The 20626-nt window shown below is 39.2% G+C and overlaps 2 protein-coding genes across 3 annotated transcripts in view; one reads left to right on the top strand and one right to left on the bottom strand.

Moving 5' to 3' along the window:
* The window catches only part of MED12L (mediator complex subunit 12L), a 329841-nt gene that overhangs the window by 98141 nt on the left and 211074 nt on the right, over positions 1 to 20626 (top strand). For both annotated transcript variants that reach the window (XM_033402722.2, XM_049710167.1), the window contains 2 exons: positions 1055 to 1269; positions 3534 to 3710. In XM_033402722.2, coding sequence (XP_033258613.1) covers positions 1055 to 1269; positions 3534 to 3710 — 392 coding nt within the window. The remainder of the gene's footprint in view (positions 1 to 1054; positions 1270 to 3533; positions 3711 to 20626) is intronic.
* On the bottom strand, positions 7302 to 13248 carry GPR171 (G protein-coupled receptor 171). Its single transcript, XM_012536159.3, has 2 exons — positions 13170 to 13248; positions 7302 to 9022 (listed from the first exon to the last, which is right to left on the bottom strand). The coding sequence occupies exon 2, from the start codon at positions 8962 to 8964 to the stop codon at positions 8005 to 8007; it is 960 nt and encodes a 319-aa protein (XP_012391613.1). The 5' UTR covers positions 8965 to 9022; positions 13170 to 13248; the 3' UTR covers positions 7302 to 8004.

The following is a 20626-nucleotide window of genomic DNA, read 5'->3' as shown; positions in this document are numbered from 1 at the left end:
GGTCAGAATGGCCATCATCAAAAAATCTACAAACAATAAATGCTGGAGAGGGTGTGGAGAAAAGGGAACCAACCCTCTTGCACTGTTGGTGGGAATGTAAATTGATACAGCCACTATGGAGAACAATATGGAGGTTCCTTAAAAAACTAAAAGTAGAACTACCATATGACCCAGCAATCCCACTACTGGGCATATACTCTGAGAAAACCATAATTCAAAAAGAGTCATGTACCACAATGTTCACTGCAGCTCTATTTACAATAGCCAGGACATGGAAGCAACCTAAGTGTCCATCGACAGATGAATGGATAAAGAAATGTGGCACACATATACAATGGAATATTACTCAGCCATAAAAAGAAACGAAATTGAGTTATTTGTAGTGAGGTGGATGGACCTAGAGTCTGTCATACAGAGTGAAGTAAGTCAGAAAGAGAAAAACAAATACCGTATGCTAACACATATATATGGAATCTTAAAAAAGAAAAAAAAGGTTCTGAAGAACCTAGGGGCAGGACAGGAATAAAGATGCAGACGTAGAGAATGGACTTGAGGACACAGGGAGGGGGAAGGGTAAGCTGGGACGAAGTGAGAGAGTAGCATGGACATATATACACTACCAAATGTAAAATAGATGTTAGTGGGAAGCAGCCGCATAGCACAGGAAAATCAGCTCGGTGCTGTGTGACCATCTAGAGGGGTGGGATAGGGAGGGTGGGAGGGAGGTTCAAGAGGGAGGGGATATAGGGATATACATATATACGTATAGCTGATTCTCTTTGTTATACAGCAGCAACTAACACAACAATGTAAAGCGATTATACTTCAATAAAGATGTTAAAAAAAATAAAACAATAAAAATTTAAAACAAACAAAAAACCTGGTGTGCCAGTTCTGTGCAAAATGCTAGAGCCTCATAATTTTCCAATAAATCCCTTATTTTGTTAAAAGAAAAATAAAAGATAGTGAAAATATTGTTAAAATTAGTCATTGTTTTTTTTTTCCCCTACCCAGTGGAGGAAACTGATTCTTGATTGAATTTGTTTCTTGACAGCGGATCCAAACAGTGAATGTGAGAAGGTGGAATTTGTCAACCTGGTGCTGCTCTTCTGTGAGTTCATCCGGCACGACATCTTCTCCCATGACGCCTACATGTGCACCCTCATCTCTCGAGGAGACCTGTCCATCACCGCCTCCACTCGGCCCCGGTCGCCAGCAGGAGAGCATGCAGACGAGCACTATGCAAAGGACCATGACGTGAAGATGGAGGTATGGCCCTGGGAGGGGTGTTCCACCCCCAGAAACCAGACTCTGCTGGGGAACCGCTGTCAGAGGGATTATGTGGTGGTGGAAGGGCGATCGTTTCCAGTTGTACTCTTCTTGCTTCAAAGCTCATTTATCTCTGCTCCTCACTCACACACAAAAAATTTGGACTGTAGTTTATATCTCCTAGAATTTTCTTTTGGATATGCTAAAACTAGTAATGAAAAGATTTGACAGGCTATCACATTTTTCATTGGATTGGAATTATATTCTTCCAATTTTACGTATTTCTAATCTCCAGTTTTCCTTTAATGTGGAGCCTCGAAATTGGACTTGTTTTGGCCCTAACATCCTGTCTGTTTTCATTCTAAGGAGCATCTTTTCTCCAATGTATCATCCGTTACTTATATCGCTCTTTTATACGTATGTTTTTGTCATAACACATCGTATTTTCATTTCAATTAATTAAAAATTTAATCTCTCTCAAATGTTGCAGAATTGCTCTTTTTAACAAATTACTTTATACTGTATGACTTTATAATTTTCTGCCAATTTCTTGTATTTTGGACATTGTTCCAGATACTTACGGAAATTTTCGAGGCAAAATACATGAAGTTGGTGATGGGAAATAGTAGAAAATGGTGAGAGATTGTGACAGTTTTTTAAAAATAAAGCCTCATATTGGTTCTGAGAGAGTTTAAGCGTATGCTATGACGATATTTTAAAAATAGTGGCTATCCTTGTAATTTAAAAACCTGCAATTAAAATTGCACACTTGAATTTGTAGTTTGTACTCTTAAGATTTTTAAAAATTGTTTCTTTAATGTAAATACTTTTGTTTCTAAATTTGTCCACAGTAGAAGTTAAAAAGAGTAAAAAATAAAGTTACTTTACCTGTTTATGCCTTTTCTATGTTTCTGTTTTCTCTTTTCTATTTTTGGACGCCAAGGTATCTTATTACCTTAAATATACTCTTAGATTTTTCTTACTAAGGCAAGTTGGTGAGCATGTGACTGGGAATACCCCCAAGAAGGAAATTATGGCCAGTTTGTTCTTAATCAGGAAGTTTGTGTCCTTTTTCCCTTAAAATATCACGGAAGTTAAATCTTTTTCTTCATGAGGACAAATAATGTGACTTTGTAAAGCAATGGGTGTCTTAACTTCCTTTTCTTTTTATTGAGAACAAAAGACACTAGGGGGAAAAGGGGCATAAGATGGTTTAAAATGTCACTGTCGTGTTTTAGCTCCAGCTTCTTAATGAACTACAAAATGTACAACGTGACTTTCTTTCTCTGACAATTATTAGGAACAGACTATTATGGCGCATATGGGCATTGACTCAGGAACTACTAATATTTTTGATGAAGTAGACAAGAGTGACTTTAAAACTGACTTTGGTTCGGAATTTCCAGTAGGTTCAACCTTCAAATTCTTATTGACCATTAACCACTCCTCCCCACCTCTGCCCCAACTGTCTCTGTCCTTCTGCCCCTTGCCCTGTGCATTGGAATGAACTATGTACTTGTGATGTGAATGTCATCCTCTCGCATTCCACCCGAGCCCTCAGTTAATCATCTCATGCAGTTTATCTCATTTCAGCTCATCCTCAGTTTTGGCTGCCTTGCCTCCTTTTGTACATTCTAACAGTCCCATCCTCCTGGTTGACTGTGACTCCTTTGTTCATTTAGAGATCATTATCTCAGGAATACATGAATGTCGTTTCCTCAGGACAGCCCATGTTGATTTGCTGAATGTGCGTTCAGCTTCTCAATAACAGCTTTCCTGGCTCTGGACTTGTTATACCTTCTTCTACTTTATCTCGGTATAATTACAACGTGTTCTTCCTCAGGGATCTCAATGTGTAACTAACTCTTTATGAAAACACATGTTGCTTGGGGTACAGACTAAAACCTTTAGATCTGTTGTTCATGAGCTTTATTAGTGAATTATTTCTGTGTATATGTTTTTCTAGGAAATGTAGCCCTATGAGGAGAACACTTACCTATAAGTCTGATTTTCTCTCTGGTCCTCCAGGAAATGTAGCTGTGCACGTGTCTTACGTGTGTGGTTGTCATTGTCTCATCTTCAGGATGGGGGGTGATGCTAATGATCTGAATGTGAAACTTGTGCAAATTAACACAGTCTATTATTTTGCTCATTGGTTAAATAAGGAAAGGATATGGTGTGAGTGTCTTGTGGGTTTGAAGTTCTGTGTTTTAGTTTTGCTCTCTTTCATTTACAATCTCCAACATTTGTTTTACATGACTTAGATTTTTTCTCCCGTGCCTGGAGAGTCCTGTGAGAATGCTAACCCTTCCCTGGGCAGAAGAATGTCAGTTAACGGTGAGAAGCTGTTGAAGAGAGAAAAACCAAGGGAGTTAATTTTTCCATCTAATTATGACCTCCTGCGACATCTGCAGTATGCAACCCATTTCCCCATACCTCTGGTAAGTCACAGCTTGTCAGTTGGCAACCTGATTATTTCACTGCAGGGTCATTGACCATTGATTATTCAACTGCTTGCCTGCGTACTACGTACGATAGCAGGTGAGTTTTTGCCTTCACTACTTCTTTTGTTATTGATTCTCATCATGTAGCTTATGTGCTCATGTAGTCCAGGTTAGTGGTGTGATACTACTACTGGCTGGCTAGATTTAACAGAATTTTCTATGTCAATGTCCTTTTATCAAGAGCATCTGAGTCACTGCACGTGATGTCTGAATGTGTTTTCCTCCTTCAATTTGAAACTCATTTACTGAGTAGCCTCTATGTGCACTGTGTTGTGGTAGGTACTTTTGGTATTATACAGACGAGTAAGAATTTTTGGGCACAGGAAAGATGAATAAGATAGGAGGGAGACAAATGTCTATAAAATGACAAGCACCAAAGTAAGTGCAGTAATTAAGTAAAAACCCAAGTGTCCACTGGAAGGAGAACCGTTTGACATTCCTGCGTCTCTTTCACTCTCAAAGAATAAATATTGGAAAGGGGAAGAGCATCTGGTTGAGCAATCGGTAATGGCCTCACAGAAGAGGCTGTGTATGAGGTGGACTTGGATTTTGACCTGTTGACTCTAAGAACTGGATAGCATATGGAAAACAGTTGCCAGGAAATTTAGTGTTTTGAGTCATAACAAGTGATATGCTTTATTCTGAAGGGAAACAAGATTAGTTTTTTTGATATTTGTAGTGAAAATGGGGCCAAAATTTGTAAATTTTTTTTTTTTTTAATTCTTAGGTTCACTATTATCTTTTTCCCTGGAATTTTATTTTAAGTGTAATTTCAGTGAGTCTTTTTTTTTTTCATTGAAGACTATTATTATTATTATTTTAACAAAAAATGTAATTGTGAGGTACGTATTATGTTATTTCCTGGATATCTTTGAGGAGTTTTGATCTCTAGGCTAAATATTTTCTTAAATTTATTTATTTTTTGGTTATTTTTGAACACTCTCCGAAATGACTTTCAAAATCACTACACGCATATATTTTTTTCTTGTTACAATTGAGAACCCCTTGTTAATTTTTCTATGCCCGGGGCTATATCAAAAGTAGCTACAATTTTTTCTTGTTCATCACTGGCTGAATATATCAATATTTTTCAGCTGCTACCTGTAGGCATCACTCATTTCCCACATAATGGAATAACTTCACTGTTTATTTATGGCAGCCAAAAAGAGTAGCCTGATATTTTAGAGATGTATCCTGAAGAATTCATGGCTGAACTATCATGATGTCTGTGATTTGTTTTAAAATAGAGTCAAAAAGACTCCATGCTGAAGTCTGGAGTTAATAATAACGCACCGGCGTTAATTTCCTAGTTTTGACAAATGTATTGTGGTATGTAAGGCATTAGCTTTAGGGCAAACTAGACGAAGAGTATGTGGGAACTCTCTATACTATCTTTATACCTTTTCTGTAAATTTTAAATTATTCCAAAATAAAAAGTTTATTAAAAAAAATGGACAGGGGAAATGAAGGAAAGGAAATACGGCAAAAAGTTGAAAATGGTTCAAATTGGTTGAGGGTTCTGTGCTGTTCTCTTCGGTGAGCAGCGCTTTGGACGTCTCCCTCGCCCGTGTGTGGGTGTGAGAGCAGGGGGCTGCCCAAGCATGGTCTTCTTTCCTCTGTTGTTCGTGTGGCCTTTGGTGACACAGGGGTTCCCAGCACTTAGCATTCTCAAGACTGTCCCCTTCCTTAGAGGAAAGAGCATGAATGATGTGACTATAAGCCTCACGGTGAGTTATGACATAATTCAACTGTAATGTGCAGTCATAAAAGAACTGCTAGAAAATTGATGTTGTAGCGTGCAATTTTTTAACAGCCTTCTCTCACCAATTGTCCAGAAGCTCCTTTGCTGGGAGGGAAATTTAGAATAAGCCATCAAAAACGGGGAAATAAAAGTATATATTAATAGAACAGTGACGTTAGGAATGCTGTAGTGAGTCTGGTTCTCTTCCTTAATAAAAGGGAAAACTCGACTAGCCAATCATGCATGTGAGGAGAATATAAGAATATGATTAAAAAAACAAAGTTTTTTTTTTCCTCTCCTTTGTCTCTCAAATGTGGCTCTAGTGAGTGAAGGCCAAGGAGAGAAGACTAAAAGGGGACTTGACCAAAAGATTCAGGAAAGTAAACTAGTTTCATATATGGTCGTATATGAATGTCTTGATCTGCTCTTCAGTAAAAACATGTTCTTAGATTGCCAACAAGCACAGGTTCTAGTGTCTAGGCATTCTCCCAGCCTGTACCACAGGTGACTCACTTAGACCCTGTCCGTGTTAGATATGTGATGCCGACTGGGGTTCCTATCATTAGCACTAGCTAGCTGGAGTTTGTCCAGTATCTACCCTGTTATAGGTGTAAGAGGCACTTTTTAGTGCATTTTCTCCTTTACTGTTCTCTTCAAACTCAGAGAATGTATTGTAAAATTGTGGATAGGAGTCGTCTTTAGGGTTCAAGCTTCAGAAAATAGTTCTCAGTGCACAGCTAAAAAAATGAGTCTGGAATCAAACTTGTTTTGTTAGCTTCCAGGAACACCATTTCTTTTTTTCTTTTTTTTTTTCTTTCCCCATCCTTTGAGATCATTTATTTTTATTGAGGTAATGTGGATTGATAACATTGTATGTTTCACGTGTACAACGTTATATGTCTACTTCTATATCCACTACAGCCGCGGTCCCCAACCTTTCTGGCACCGGGGACCGGTTTCATGGAAGACAGTTTTGCCACGGATGGGGTGGGGGAATTGCTCAGGCGGTAACGCGAGCGCTGGGGAGCGGCGGATGAAGCTTCGCTCGCCGGCCCCGCCCCTCACCTCCTGCTGTGCGGTTCCCGACAGGCTGCGGACCAGTAACAGTCCTCGGCCTGGGGTTGGGGATCCCTGCCTTACAGAGTGCTCACCCCCCAAAATTTAGTTTCCCTCTGTCACCATACAGTTGATCCCCTTTACCCATTTCATCCTCCTCCCCAGTCCTTCCCCTCTAGTAACCACCACTCTGTTCTCTGTGTTTGTTTTCGTTTGAGGAATACCATTTCTTAATCATTGCAGCTAATGCAAATGCATTACCAATTGTTTTAATGTCGGCTTTTGTAACTGAAACAAAAAACAGATACAAAGCCTTAGGTATGCTTGTCTAAACTTTTCAGCCTTCTTTTCCCTAAATAAGTATTTTATTTATTACCAACTATTGAATCCATTCTGCATTACTGGCATTTGAGAGAATTTGATCAACGGGTTGTGACCCTGAGAGAAGAGTCACCCATTCTTTAAACTGCCGTCCCTACATGGGGTCAGACTCATCTTCAGGACCTGGCTGGCACCCATCAGCCCAGCACGTGCTGCATTTCTGACAAGGCCTTGCTATGTGGCGTCGGCCTGTCTGTCTTAAGACCATGTGACTGGTGCTATTTTTCCATACCTTTGATGTGAGTTCCAAAACAGTAGTTTTAGCAGTTAGTATAATTTAACAACCCCCCTTGAAAATGTTATGGGGTCTATTTCATATTGCTACAAAATAATACTAAGAACTCACTGGATTTGTCATTACTGACAGTAGGAAATCTTTATTTATAGCCTACAGGTAGAATATAAGGATATATAGTACATTAAAAACTATCCATGTATTTCCAAGCCTTTTTAAATTAAGCTTAAAAAAAAAGCTTAAGAGAATTTCAAGCTATTGTGGTAGGAAACAATTAGCTATTAAAAATTGGAGTAGTGAGCTAAAAGGTTACCATTTTCGAAGGGATGGATTAAAACAAAATCAGGCACAGCCCAGGTGGTTTCATGTAACAAATCAGCTGGCTTTTTTTTTTTTTTTTTAAAGCGATCTAAAGGACTTTAAATCGTATTGCTGAAGGGCGTCCCGGAAACTGACATGGAGGTTATTTTGCATATTTCTATCAGGAAGTCAGTTCCAGGCCTTTAAATGAATACCTCATGAATACTTCAGTCTGTGTCATAGAGCTCATTTAGATTTCAAGGATACTGCAGGGTTTATGTCGGCGCAACAAGAGGTTTTAGTTTTTTGTACAAACGTTTGGGTTAAGGAGCATCGACAACCACGAGAGTACTGCTTGGCTTGCGTTTAGAAACAGGGTTTCTCAGTGAACCAAGCCACATTCGCTAGCTGCCTGTGTTTTTACTCATGGAGGCTCTTTTTTCCCCTCCTTCCCAGCAGTTTTGTACACTCAATTGTCCAGTAAGGCAGGAAGAGATAGCGTGAGAAAATCCCATATTTTATGCATTGTTTTCACCACTTGCTTTTTCTTTCTGAGCCTTGGTCTCCTTACGTGAAGCAAACGTCTCCGTGACCTTTAAGCGGAAAGCTTTTGAGAGGTGATAGTACAGGATCGGATCAAAACACAGGTTGGACACAGCCAGCAGCAGCGTGGCCTCCTTGGCTTTGAAAAGTGAAATCCTGGTGGAGCAGTCAGATATGACCTCTGTCTGGCTGAGGGTGTATGGGATTCGGACAATGTGATAAGGAACAAAGCATATGATGTAGCCTGTAGTCACCAAGAGTATATTGATGAGAGCTCTTTTCACATTTGGATAGTTTTCATGGTCTTTGTTTCTGTAGAGTTGTCGAATGACAAGGCAGTTAGATATTAAGATGATGGCTGAGAAATTGAAGAATATTGCGATGCATATGAAATTTGTCATCAAATGCCAGTTTCTTCCAAACTCCTGTTTGAATTCCACGCAACCCACGTTGGGCTTTTCCTTCACATCTTTGATGGGAATTACCATGTTCGGCAGCATTATAAGAAGGACCATCAACCATACAACAGTCGATATCATTTTGGCAAATCCAGGTTCTTGTATTCGATAAATCTTGCAGCTGTATGTCAACTGAAGACAGCGATCAATGCTAACAAATGCTAGGAAGATAATTGATAAGTACATATTAATGTAGATGAGGCAGGCTGTTACTTGGCAGTGGAATATCCTCAGCTTCCAGGGGGCCACGCCCAAGTCGACAGTGATTTTTACTGGTAGTGCCAGAGTAAGCAGGAAGTCGGCTGTAAGCAAATTAATTAAGTATATGCTTACACACCTGTGATTTGTGTTTTTCTGTATGAAAGCCCAGGCTGCAAAACAACTTCCAATAATTCCAACAAGGAAAACTAAATAAAAAAAATATGTGAACGGCTCCAGGTCTCTGTAAACTGGGCAGAAGGTAGAACTGTTGGTCATCCTTACTTTCCCTCAAGATGACGCTGTCCCCACCCCCCAAAAAAAAAATCCAAAGTATCTGTTAAAATAGAAAACAAAGGGGAGAGAAAGGAGGTTAATAATTCAAATTGGATATTATTTTCTTCATAGCACAATTGCATTCACAAAACCACGGTCACAGTCTCTCTGCCTCTTAGAATTGTATTGGTGAACTTACTAGATTGTGTGGACTGGTGGGACCATCTTAGATTATGAGGAAGCCTGGGTTTTCCATGGTCAGATTTTATGATTTTGGGAAATCCCGCGTAGGTTGCTTCTAGAAAGGATATTTTTGACTTCACACTTTTGCATTCTGAGAGCTCTTTTGTTACCAGTTGGGTTGGAAGTTAGTTTGCAGAGGAGATAAGTGAACTGAAATTCTGAGAAATAGAGAGAGGAAACAAAAGGGTTTGGTTGTGGCTGAGCCTGAAGAGCCTCTCAATGAGGCTTTCTGGCTTTCTGTTCTCATAGATTGACAGCTCTTCATGCTAGCGGAACCTAGGCTGGAACCTGGGGGAGGTGAGGAAGGACAGAAAATTGTACTAAAATCTGAAAGATTCTATCTAAAATGTAGGCCTTTTATTGTGTAACCCACTAGAACATTTTCACAATGAGAATTTCATTTCGTTTTTCCTTTTTTGGCAGAAAAAGTTGTAGGATTAGACTCTGGTCTTGCCTTATTGCGCTAGATTCGTGATGGTGCAGATCTGTGCTATCCAGTTTGGTAGGCTGCAGCCACCTGTGACCGTTAAGCCCTTGAAACGTGACCAGTACAAATTGATGTGTGCTGTAAGTGCAAAGTACCCACTGGGTTTTAAAGATTTAGTGTAAAATATTATAAAGAATAGTGCAAGTAGTAAAATTGTACTATTTTATGCAGATAGTACAACAATTAGTAAAATATGTCTTTAATTTTTATATTGAGCACATCTTGAAATGATATTTTTGATATATTAGGTTAAATATATTATTAAAATTAGCCTGTTTCTTTTTGCTTTTTTAAGTGTAGCTGTGAGATAATTTTAAAGTACCTTTGTGGTTTGCTTTATATTTCTCTTGAACAGTGAGTGTATAGATGTTTCCATGTCAGTGTTGGTGAGAAGTTTGACTAAGAACGTATTTTAAAGGCTTCTAGGGCAAGGATGTATGATCATTGGTTACACCGTTCTCAAAGAGAAGCTCAGTTGTATATATAGATGTTTGAAGACATCTAACTTTAACACTTGAGGTTTTTTTTTTTTTCTTCTTCTTCTTCTTTCATTGTGGGTTTTGCAGCACTCAGGGCTAGAAGTTTAAGACCTGCCCTTAGAACCGCTGTGATCATCACTGATGGTGACAAAATCTTGTCACGTTCCCTTCAAATCTGGAACATTGGGTAATTTATAGCACAAGTTAAAACAAACTGGGTATCATTTATTCCCTTTGACCTGGTCTAGTCAAACTCATGCTCTTTGGGCCGCAGGTATTCTTCCTGGTGCTACTTCCTGATAAACACCCTCCTCATGCATCTTAAACACCTTTCTTCCTTTGTTTTAATAATCAGAAGATCGCTTTTGTGTTCTGGCAAGAAAAAATTGATATGTGGCTTGTAAAAATAGCAAATAGTAAGTATAGTGGCTATGAAGGCCAAACAAGCCCATTCTCTGAAACGTCCTTTTAAAAAACAAACAAGAACTTCAGAAGCCTTTCTGAATCTTAATTCTCCTAATTATTTAATGATCCATTATGTACCTCTTGGGGTGAAACGGTATGCAAGTGGATGGATAAGGCAGATGTACATAAAACTTTCTAAGTTAAAGTGACATTTAAAGGGTATACGTCCTTCGCCTTTCCGTACCTGAGATAGGACTTGAGGGTCCATGAATAATGTCATTCTGTACTAAACTCAATGAAAGTAATCAAGCACTTACTTTGTGTCTGGCCCATGCCAAGTACTTTACACGTACTTATTTAACCTTTCATTATTTCTGTCACGTAGATGTTATTATCCCTGTCTTACAGATGAGAAAACTGAGGCACCACAAGGCTGACACTCAGGGTTATATAGCTGGTAAGTTATAGAGCCAGGAGTCCCACCCAGACAGTCTGATCTCAGAAGCCATGTTCAAAATCACTTCGAAACTTTATCTCAATAATAACAACAGTAATAATGATGTTGATTATTATTATTATTTGGAGTAACAATTTAAAAATTCTATTCCCATATAGGTCATTACAGAGTACTGAGTAGAGTGCCCTGTGCTATAGAGTAGGTTCTTATTAGTTATCTATTTTATATACAGTAGTGTGTATATATGTCAATCCCAATCTCCAAATCTCTCTCTCCCCTTCCCCCTTGGTAACCGTAAGTTTGTTTTCTACATCTGTGACTCTATTTCTGTTTTGTAAATAGGTTTCAATGGTACCTTTTTTTTTTTTAGATTCCACATAGAAGCAATATCATATGATATTTGTCTTTCTCGTTATTATTATTATAGTAGCAAACCTTTACTAAGTGCTTACTATTGGGAGGAACTATAGTCTAAGCAATTTTCATGTAAAAGAGCAGAAATAAAGTATTCATTCTTTTTCCTAAATACTACTAGAAGATGTTTAGGCTCCATGTGTTTTGATGTTTCATTTTACAGTACATATATTTAAAAACCAAACCTAGCTTCTATCTTTTAATCCTAAACCTCCTTTACTTTCAAAATTCCTGTGACCTAGTCCCTCCGTATCATCCGCACTCTCTTCCTCCCAACTCTCTACTTTAGGTTGGTGGGATCTCTACTGTTCTGGGAGCTCTTCCTTCCTTCCTTCCTTTGTACTTTTCGTTGTGATACAATTTGGGGATCATAGGATTCTAAGGATGGAGGGAACCTTTATTAATAGCATCTGGTCCAATCCCCAGATTTGAGGAGACTGAGGTCTAGCACTTGGGTGTTGGTCAAGGTTTCCCGGCTCGTTAGAGCAGGCTAGGATCCGACCTTGTTGATCATTCCCTAGACTCTCTGCCTTTATTCTTCCCAGCTCCAATCCTGCCTATCCTAAATGCCTGAAGGAAGCTCTTCAGGTCTGAAGTCTACTCTAGGCTTTACTGAATTCCTTATGACTTGACTTTTAATAGTAACCATTTATTTAGTACCTGGGCGTTCTAAACGTCCTTTTTGTTCTCTGGGTCAGAAGCTAGTGTTGGTGTAGATGGACCCTCATCTCCCACCTTTGCTCACTGTTCCTTTACCAAGTGCTAGGATTTTGGCCTATGCTGTTGTATTGCAAATGTTACATTATAAGAGAACTAACATATTATGTGTTTCTCGGAGTGCCCCTTTTGCTCATACAATTATAAAGTCTCATTTTATAGATGAATATGTGGTAAAGAGAAGGATTAGAAAATAATTTGTTTTGATCAATGAATATACTATGTAACTGGAACTGACCATCTATACCACTCATGGGTAATTTATTTAAAAATAATTACAGCGTAACTGTTCATTCGATAATGCTTGAGAGTCAGGCACTGCCTCGCCGTTGCTTTTCTTGAACCTCAGTCTGGATTTCAATGAAACACAGATCTCTTTATTTAAAAATTTTGGTCTTATCAAGTAGAGGTTAAATTGTACTATAATAACATTCTGTGTTTTCTACCATGAATTTGAAAACTAAGTGCTTGATGAGTATTTTTTCAACCAGTTATTAGCCTGTGGACATCTGAGGTACCCAGATGTATTCCAGCAAAATCAAGAAAAGATTTCAAGTGTCTCCTTTGTTTGAGAGTGCCCATTGCTTAGAAACTCATTAGATATTTTTTTTACGGAAGTCACAATGGAATTTTCTTGAAATTACCTATCGTAATGTTCGTAGAGACCTGTTGTGCCCTGTCGTGAAGACCTACAACAATGGCCTTTCTCCATCCAGTTATAAAATCGAGTTACTGAATAGTTAAGCTTACCTATAAGTAAGCAGTATTCAGTCTTGTCTGAATTAAGCTGTCTTTCTGAAAGGGATGGATGAGGTCATCAGGTAGAAGAAAATTACAGCGTAGCGCACAGTGAGGATCTACTTGGAGTTTAATAATTGGTGCCTTCTTGCACAGCAACCTTATTACATGCTGGCATTTTCAACTTACATGGTTTAAGCGCTGAAAATCATAGATTTCCCTTCCATGGAAAGACATTTGGATATATTAAGTATTTAAAAAGACATACCTGGGGGTATATTCTCTGAGCCTCAGCGTGCCTTGCTCCCAGTCTGCAGAGAAGCGTGAGCTGTTTGGCTAGCTACAGCAGTAGCAGCCTCATTGCAGGACTGCCGGCTGCACTAACAATTTCCTTTCCTTTTTATGTGGTTTTAAAATGCTGCATATTGACGTAGATGAAACTGTGGTTTGCACATAGCTTAACTGTATGGAAGCCTCTTCAAGTCCTTTTCAATTTGGTGTAAGCTTTCTTAAACAATTCAGATTCGTCTCTTCTTTTAGAGGGAAGATTTTTATTCGTCTGTTGTAATACCTAGGTGTGATTTTTTGTTTTGAAAACACCCAAGATGTGTATTTCGTCATAATGATTTTAAAGAATGTCAATTTTTTGTGCCTTGAATGGTGTTGTGAGTTAAAGATATTAGGTGTTTAAGCAAAATTTCTTCAGTATACATACTGATACTCATCAGTCTTTCAGAGTTATAATTTAAAAAATGGTTGCAGTTTGGATCCTGCTGAGACGTCTATTAACAAACAAAAACGATATGGTCAAGTTTATGTTGTTAAATCTGGAAAGAGAAGAGGAAAATCATTATGTAGAGAGATAATCATTGTTAACGTTTTAGGTACATACGTTTTAAAATTTTTCTATGTGTTTACCCACTTAAAAATGTTATTATGTTGTGCATACTGTTTTATAGTTTGTAATCTTTTTATTCAGAAAGATACTGGATCTGTTTTTCTCAGTTATGAGAGTAAACCTGGGGTGCACATTTGTCAATTTGGCCCCAACGGCATAATGAATTGAGACAGGTGTTTAGTAATTAATAGATTCTATGAAAAGGGAAGCTCCAGTGTACATTTAAATTGTTCGGGTAAATGTTCATTCTTCCTGTGGGGGAGTGAGTGTGCCGGTCCAAAGGCGGTTTGTTAAGTGCAAAGCCATTGCCTGATCACTTAGGGTCTGGGTTTTTCTATTGCTTCATTGTCTTGGAGGGTACTTTGGTTTCATCTCTTTTTCTGTCAGTAATTCTTAGTTTTCCAAATAATAAAGAAAAAAGTCAGAAGAAACCTCTCTAGAATCTAAAATGCCTCCCTTTTGGTATTCACTTTGCTAAGGAAAAATCTCTCAAAAGACTAAATGAGGACTGTCAAGCTGGAGGGAATTTAAGGAGGATCTAGGGAACTTTTGAAAACAATAATGTGTCAAGATGCTTATGATGACAGTGTCCATTTGTTTCTGATACTCCGATGTTCTTTCGAATTCAGGTAGTTATTACTGTATTTTGCAAGAGAATAACTTTACATATATTCACTCAAAAATTGGAGGAAGAAACCCAAATCTTTCTCAAACTTTGTATTTGGTTTTCGTTAGGAACCAATGTTAACTTTCATCGTAATAGTGCTGGGAAACGCTCTGTCTTTTAAGATTTGTGTGCGTCATATTGGATAGAACTCACTTCTGTCCACTTCAGAAAAGACATGCTTGCAGACAGTCAAGTGAAGCGAGCAGTTACGACCAGAGTTTACACTCACAGGGGGATGGAGAGGGTGAGATGGGAAGAATTTGGTGAGGTGCAGTTTAGCTGCCAGCTGAGTGGTGACTGGTTTTAAAATGATATGAAGGGACACTGGAATCAAAGGTTTTTGGTAAAGTTTCTTTCTTCTTTTTTAGATAGGCATATTTATATGTGTACTTCCCCCTTCACTTTGGGGTATAGATAGAATCAAATACATTCAACTGTTCTTAAAAATCTACTATAGGCAGCTTTTTGTGTCTGGATTGCCAAATATAAAAGAGCTAAAGTCTCCTAGTTCTTGATGTTCCATTTCCTTTTTGGAATAGTGAGAAACCAATCTTTTAATAGTGAAACTAAACCATGTTCCTCCTTTTGAGAATGAGCTTGAGGCACCTTGGCATTTTGCAGAAGTTTATTCACAGTAGAAACAGGCTTGGCTACCGTCCCTGTTGTTGTTTTTGTCTTTAACGTGAGTTCCATTTGAATTTCCATAGGTCACTTCTTTCTGTTTCATTAAGGACAGATGTTTTTCAGTGGATATTTCCTTAGCGTTCTAGGAAATTGCGCAACGTCACTAACCCAGTATTTCAGAAACCCAAGTCGGAAGTGAGGGGAAGTTGTGTTTCCCTTACCTTGGTCCTGGCAATACTTATTTAAGAAATGACATACTATTTACTTTAATGGATATTTTGTATATTTAAAAATTGAAGCTGAATTGCCCCATGAATCTTTCTGTCCTCAGTCCCTTATCCACACAAATCATGCTTTTGTTCTTATTGAACACAAATACCAAACAACGGTATTTCAATAGAAGTATCAGTTTTAATGTGTAGCATTCTTTTTTTTCTTTGGCTGTGCCTAGCGGCACACGGGATCTTAATTGTCCGACCAGGGATCGAACCCGTGTCCCCTGCAGTGGAAGCGCGGAGTCTTAACCACTGGACCGCCAGGGAAGTCCCAAATGTGTAACATTCCTAAAATTTGCTTTTAAAACGTACCATGGTCGCCTTCGGAACTAATGAGGAAGGAGAAAATGAATGTTGGGGTAGGTAGCCGCTGCCACGGCCAGGAACACAGGTCTGAGAATGTATTTTCTTTAAAGAAATCCATGAAATGGAGGAGATTCCTCTCTTTACAGATGGGGAAACTAAGGCATGGGGGAAATAGAGGCCTTGCCCAAAGCTGCACTGTTAGACCCCAGTGTCCCAGTACTTAATTATGCTTCTTCAAATGAAAGTGTTGGTTGGAAACTGGGGTTATAAAGGAGGACACCAGGTCAGTTCATCCCCACCACCCCCTCCCCCACCCCAACGTATATTTAGTGTTTACAGCTGTTTGAACTTGAACTTGAGTGCCACTGGGCAGTGGAACAGTCAGCACTGTGCCCACTTTTCTTATGGAGTTTGCAACTTGGGATGTTCACAGCTCCAAACAGTTTGCATCCTGAAGTGTTTTTTTATGATCTTTGGGCAGGGAGCTGTTCTCTGGTTAATGAATGCTGATCAGAACATTTCTCCAGCAGCTTCTGTGGCTTCGAGTCAGCCTTCTCTCTGGAGCCATTGTGCTTTAGGTTCCTGTTTTGAAAGTTTTTCAAGGCACATAATCCCCTTTCCCACCTGAGTTAGTCCAAAGACATTCTTTCCTGACTCTGAGATTGGTAGCTTCAAATCTGACAGTGATGGACATGATTAGAGTAGTTTTAAAGTGAGCTGTAGATGCAGAGCTTTCGAGAGGTGGAGGTTTCTGCATTATTTGAATTCTGCTTCAGTTTCCCCCTTTTTTTTTTTTTTCTGGTACGCGGGCCTCTCACTGTTGTGGCCTCTCCCGTTGCGGAGCACAGGCTCCGGACGCGCAGGCTCGGCGGCCACGGCTCACGGGCCCAGCCGCTCCGCGGCATGTGGGATCCTCCCGGACCGGGGCACGAACCCGTGTCCCCTGCATCGGCAGGCGGACTCTCAACCACTGCGCCACCAGGGAAGCCCTAGTTTTCCCTTTTTAATGAAACATCGTGTAAAAATTTGGAAATATGTTGAAGGTCGATGTGTTTTGTACATTCTCGGAATGTGAACTTGGTTGTAGGGCTGGCCGAGTCTATCCTGTCGTTCCCTTGGCCGGTCCGTTCGGTTTTCCGCCTTTTTATTGACTGTACAGTGTTATCAGTCAACATACATCCATCTCACCTTTCAGTTGTGAGGTGTGACTGTGCTATTTGATCCATGGTTATAAAATAATTAATAGTGGGGAAGTCCCTTAAAAGGAACTCTTAAAGGATATCTTGTTTCTTTTTAGTCACTGAAGTTCTTCCCCCCCCACCCCCACTTGAGTGCTATGGTCTATTTCTTATGAAATTTGAGTAACATGTTTTCAAAGCGCAGGACGCATTTTATGAACTCTGTTGTTACTTTCCAGGAGAAGAGTTTTGGAGCAATTCTCCCTTGCCCTTGCCATGTGAGTCTTTGTTTTTTGATCAAGTGGTTAAAAGAAATTCTAACCATAATTATTTCTTGACTGCAGGCTGCCTCCTTAACTCCCATCCTAGAGAAGGTGTTTGTTGCTTTTAGAAGGTCACAGTGTAGAAAGGGTGATAAGGAGGACGCAGGACCTGCGATGATGCAGATAGACTCTGGGCTGTTAGAGCCTGTGGGGATCCAGGAAGTGCAGTCCTCTGACCAAGGTGGGCAAAGAGCTGCTTCTGAGAAGTGAGGGAGTGGCGGCAGGTTTTGGGGAAGATGCACATGATTGGGCTGTAGGGAGGGTGTTTGGGGACCCTCACTCAGTCTGGGTGCGTGGAGTATGTGTGCAGGACCTGTGTGAGGAAGAGGCTGAGACTACATCTTAGTGCCACCTGGTCCGTCTTGGATGCTTTAGTTAGCATGCGGTGGAGAGCTCAGGAAGGTTATGTGAAGAGAGGAGCGGTGAGCTCAGCAGTACCAGGTGAACCTGCGGGCTTTGGGATGTGTTGGGTTGGGGGAGAAAGCGGAAGACAAGAAGTCAGTTTGGAGGCGCTTGCAGTCTTTTTAGGTGAGAGGCAAGGAGGATCTGAAATTGGCCGGGAAGAGATGGGTAGTTGGGAACGACTGCAGAGGTGAAATCGCTGAGACATCGGGCTGGCAGGGAGCAGACTGTGGTCTCAGTCCTGGGAAGGGCAGTCTGAGGAGAGGAATCTGGTTTGGCAGGTAGAAAGGCAAGTTTAGTTTATTAGTGTAGTGTGTTTTTAGTGCTACCTCATCATTTGGTATAGCATAGACTGCTGTATATTTTATCCCTTTCTATTTTGCTACCACAAAAGGAGAGCTGACAGCTTCCTTTTATGAGTTAAAACTAACACCATGGAAGGTGACTGGAGAAATAGTACAAACCCAGCCCTGGTTACATCAGCTGCAGCCCTGCATCAGCCCATTAATGGAAGCCATACCCACAACTTTGGACATTCAGGTCTATTAGCCAATAAATCTCTTTTATCGCACAAGCCGAATTTTAGGTTTCTTTTCTTTTCTTCTCTTTTTTCTTTTGTCACTTACAAATGAGAAACTCTTGATACATTGGCACCACCTAAACGATTAATCTAGAGACTCTAGAAAGCACCCTTAAACTAAGCTTTGTTTCTGTTTGATGATGTTAGTAAAGTATGTGCTATTATTTCTCTATTCTGTCCTTAAACCCTATTGCTACTACCTATGTGCTTTGACAATGGAGAATAAGAAAAAAAAAAGACTTTATTAGTACAGAACGTGACATCAAAAGATAATATCATACAAATTATAAACATAACAGGTCATCTGCCCAAAATGACACAGGGTTTCCTTTTGGGTAAACAGCGCTGTGAGGGTTTGCGTGTTGGGGTAGGAGTGACCTGATAACTGTGTGGTCTTCAACAGTAGAAGCTGCTACTTCCTTTTGGTCACCGATTCTCTGCAAGATTCCAGTGGCATGTGGATTACCACTTTATGACAGGACATCCCCCCAAAAGAACCACTTTAACAAAATGTAGCTTTACTTTCCCATATACCACTTTTCAAAATGTTAATTATTTTATAGCACTGCTTGTATAAAGTGATTAAATGTTGTATTACTTTAGCTGTAGCAGATATATATTACAAACCTTATTTATAAATTAGCTACAGACAAGAACACATTATTACACAAAATAATGAAAAAAAAAATAGTACTGATGACCTCAGAGATGTTTCTGGATTAATCCACTCTCGCTGTTGCCCTACTATTTTATCTTTTGTTGTAGCCCTGGACCTTAAAGTTCCTTTTTATTTAATTTACCTAACTTTTCAATATTTGAATAAACTCCTTATGATCTGACTTCTAACTCTAATACCTTACAGACATTCCTCTCACTGAAGTCTTAAGTGACTTCCAAAGTTAAATCCAAAGATTTGTCTGTATTGATCTGACTTTTTTCTTCTTTATTTTAATTGAATGGTAATTGACTTACAATATTACTAGTTTCAGGTGTATAACATAGTGATTCAATACTTTTATGCAGTACAAGGTGATCCCCTTGGTAAGCCTGGTTAGCGTCTGTCAGCATACCAAGTTATTGCAATATTATTGATTTTATTCTCTATGTTGTACATCACATCCCCATGATTTATGTACTTTATGAAAGAAAGTTTTACCTCTTACTTTCCCTCACCTGTTTCACTGATCCCCCTGTCCTCCTCCCCTCTGGCAACCACCAGTTTGTTCTCGGCATATATGTCTGTCTGTCTTTCTGTGTATATGTATATATGTATGTATGTATATATGTATGTGTGTGTGTGTGTGTGTGTGTGTGTGTGTGTGTGTGTGTGTCTCTCTCACATCTTCTTTATCCATTCATCTACTGATGGACGCTTAGGTTGCTTCCATGTCGTGACTATTGTAAATAATGCTACAATGAACATAGGGATGCATATATCTTTTCGAATAAGTTTTTTTTTTTATTTTTTAGGGGAAAATTCCCACAGGTAGAATTGCTGATAGTTCTATTTTTAATTTTTTGAGGAACCTCCATACTGTTTTCCATAGTGGCCTTACCAATTTACATTACCACCGATAGTGCATAAAGGTTCCCTTTTCTCCACATCCGCTCTAGCCCTTTTATTTCTTTTCTTTTTGGTGATAACTGTTCTGACCAGTGTGAGGTGGTATCTTATTATGGTTTTGATTTGCATTTTCCTGATGATTCGTGATATTGGGCATCTACTCATGTGTCTGTTGGCCATCTGTATGTCTTTGGAAAAATGTCTGTTCAGGTCTTCTACCCATTTTTTCAGTAGGGTTGTTTGCTTTTTTGATGTTGAGTTCTGTGAGTTCTTTGTACATTTTGGACATTAACACCTTATCAGATGTATCATTTGCAAATCTCTTCTCCCATTCAGTAGGTGGCCTTTTTGCTTTGTTTTTGGTTTCCTTTGCTCTACAAAAGCTGTTTAGTTTGCTGTAGTTCCATTTGTTTATTTTTCCTTTTGTTTCCCTTGCCTAAGGAGACACATCCAAAAAGATATTGCTACAACCAGTGTCAAAGACTGTACTGACTGCCTGTGTTTTCTTCTAGGAGTTTTATGCTTTCTGGTCTTAAGCGTTTTATCCATTTGAGTTTATTTTTATATATGGTGTGAGAAAGTAGTCCAGTTTCATTCTTTTGCATATAGCTGCCCAGTTTTCTCAACACCATTGATTAAAGAGGCTGTCTTTTCTCCGTTGTATATTCTTACCTCCTTTGTTGTAGATTAATTGATTGTGTAAGCATGGGCACTCTATTCTATTGCACTGATCTATGTGTCTGTTTTTGTGCCAGTACCATCCTGTTTTGATTACTGTAGTAATCAGATTACTGTACTTTGCTGTATAGTTTGAAATCAGGGAGTGTGATACCTCCAGCTTTGCTCTTCTTTTTCAAGATTATTTTGGCTTTTTGGAGTCTTTTGTGTTTTCATACAAACTTTAGAAT

The sequence above is a fragment of the Orcinus orca genome, chromosome 5, assembly GCF_937001465.1.
Source record: "Orcinus orca chromosome 5, mOrcOrc1.1, whole genome shotgun sequence".
Lineage (NCBI taxonomy): Eukaryota > Metazoa > Chordata > Mammalia > Artiodactyla > Delphinidae > Orcinus > Orcinus orca.
The sequence above is the reverse complement of the archived record's forward strand: the minus strand, read 5'-3'. Positions and strand labels throughout refer to the sequence as shown.

Excerpts from the sequence above, each read along its gene's own strand:
- GPR171 (XM_012536159.3), bottom strand. The coding sequence starts at position 8,964 with ATGACCAACAGTTCTACCTTCTGCCCAGTTTACAGAGACCTGGAGCCG.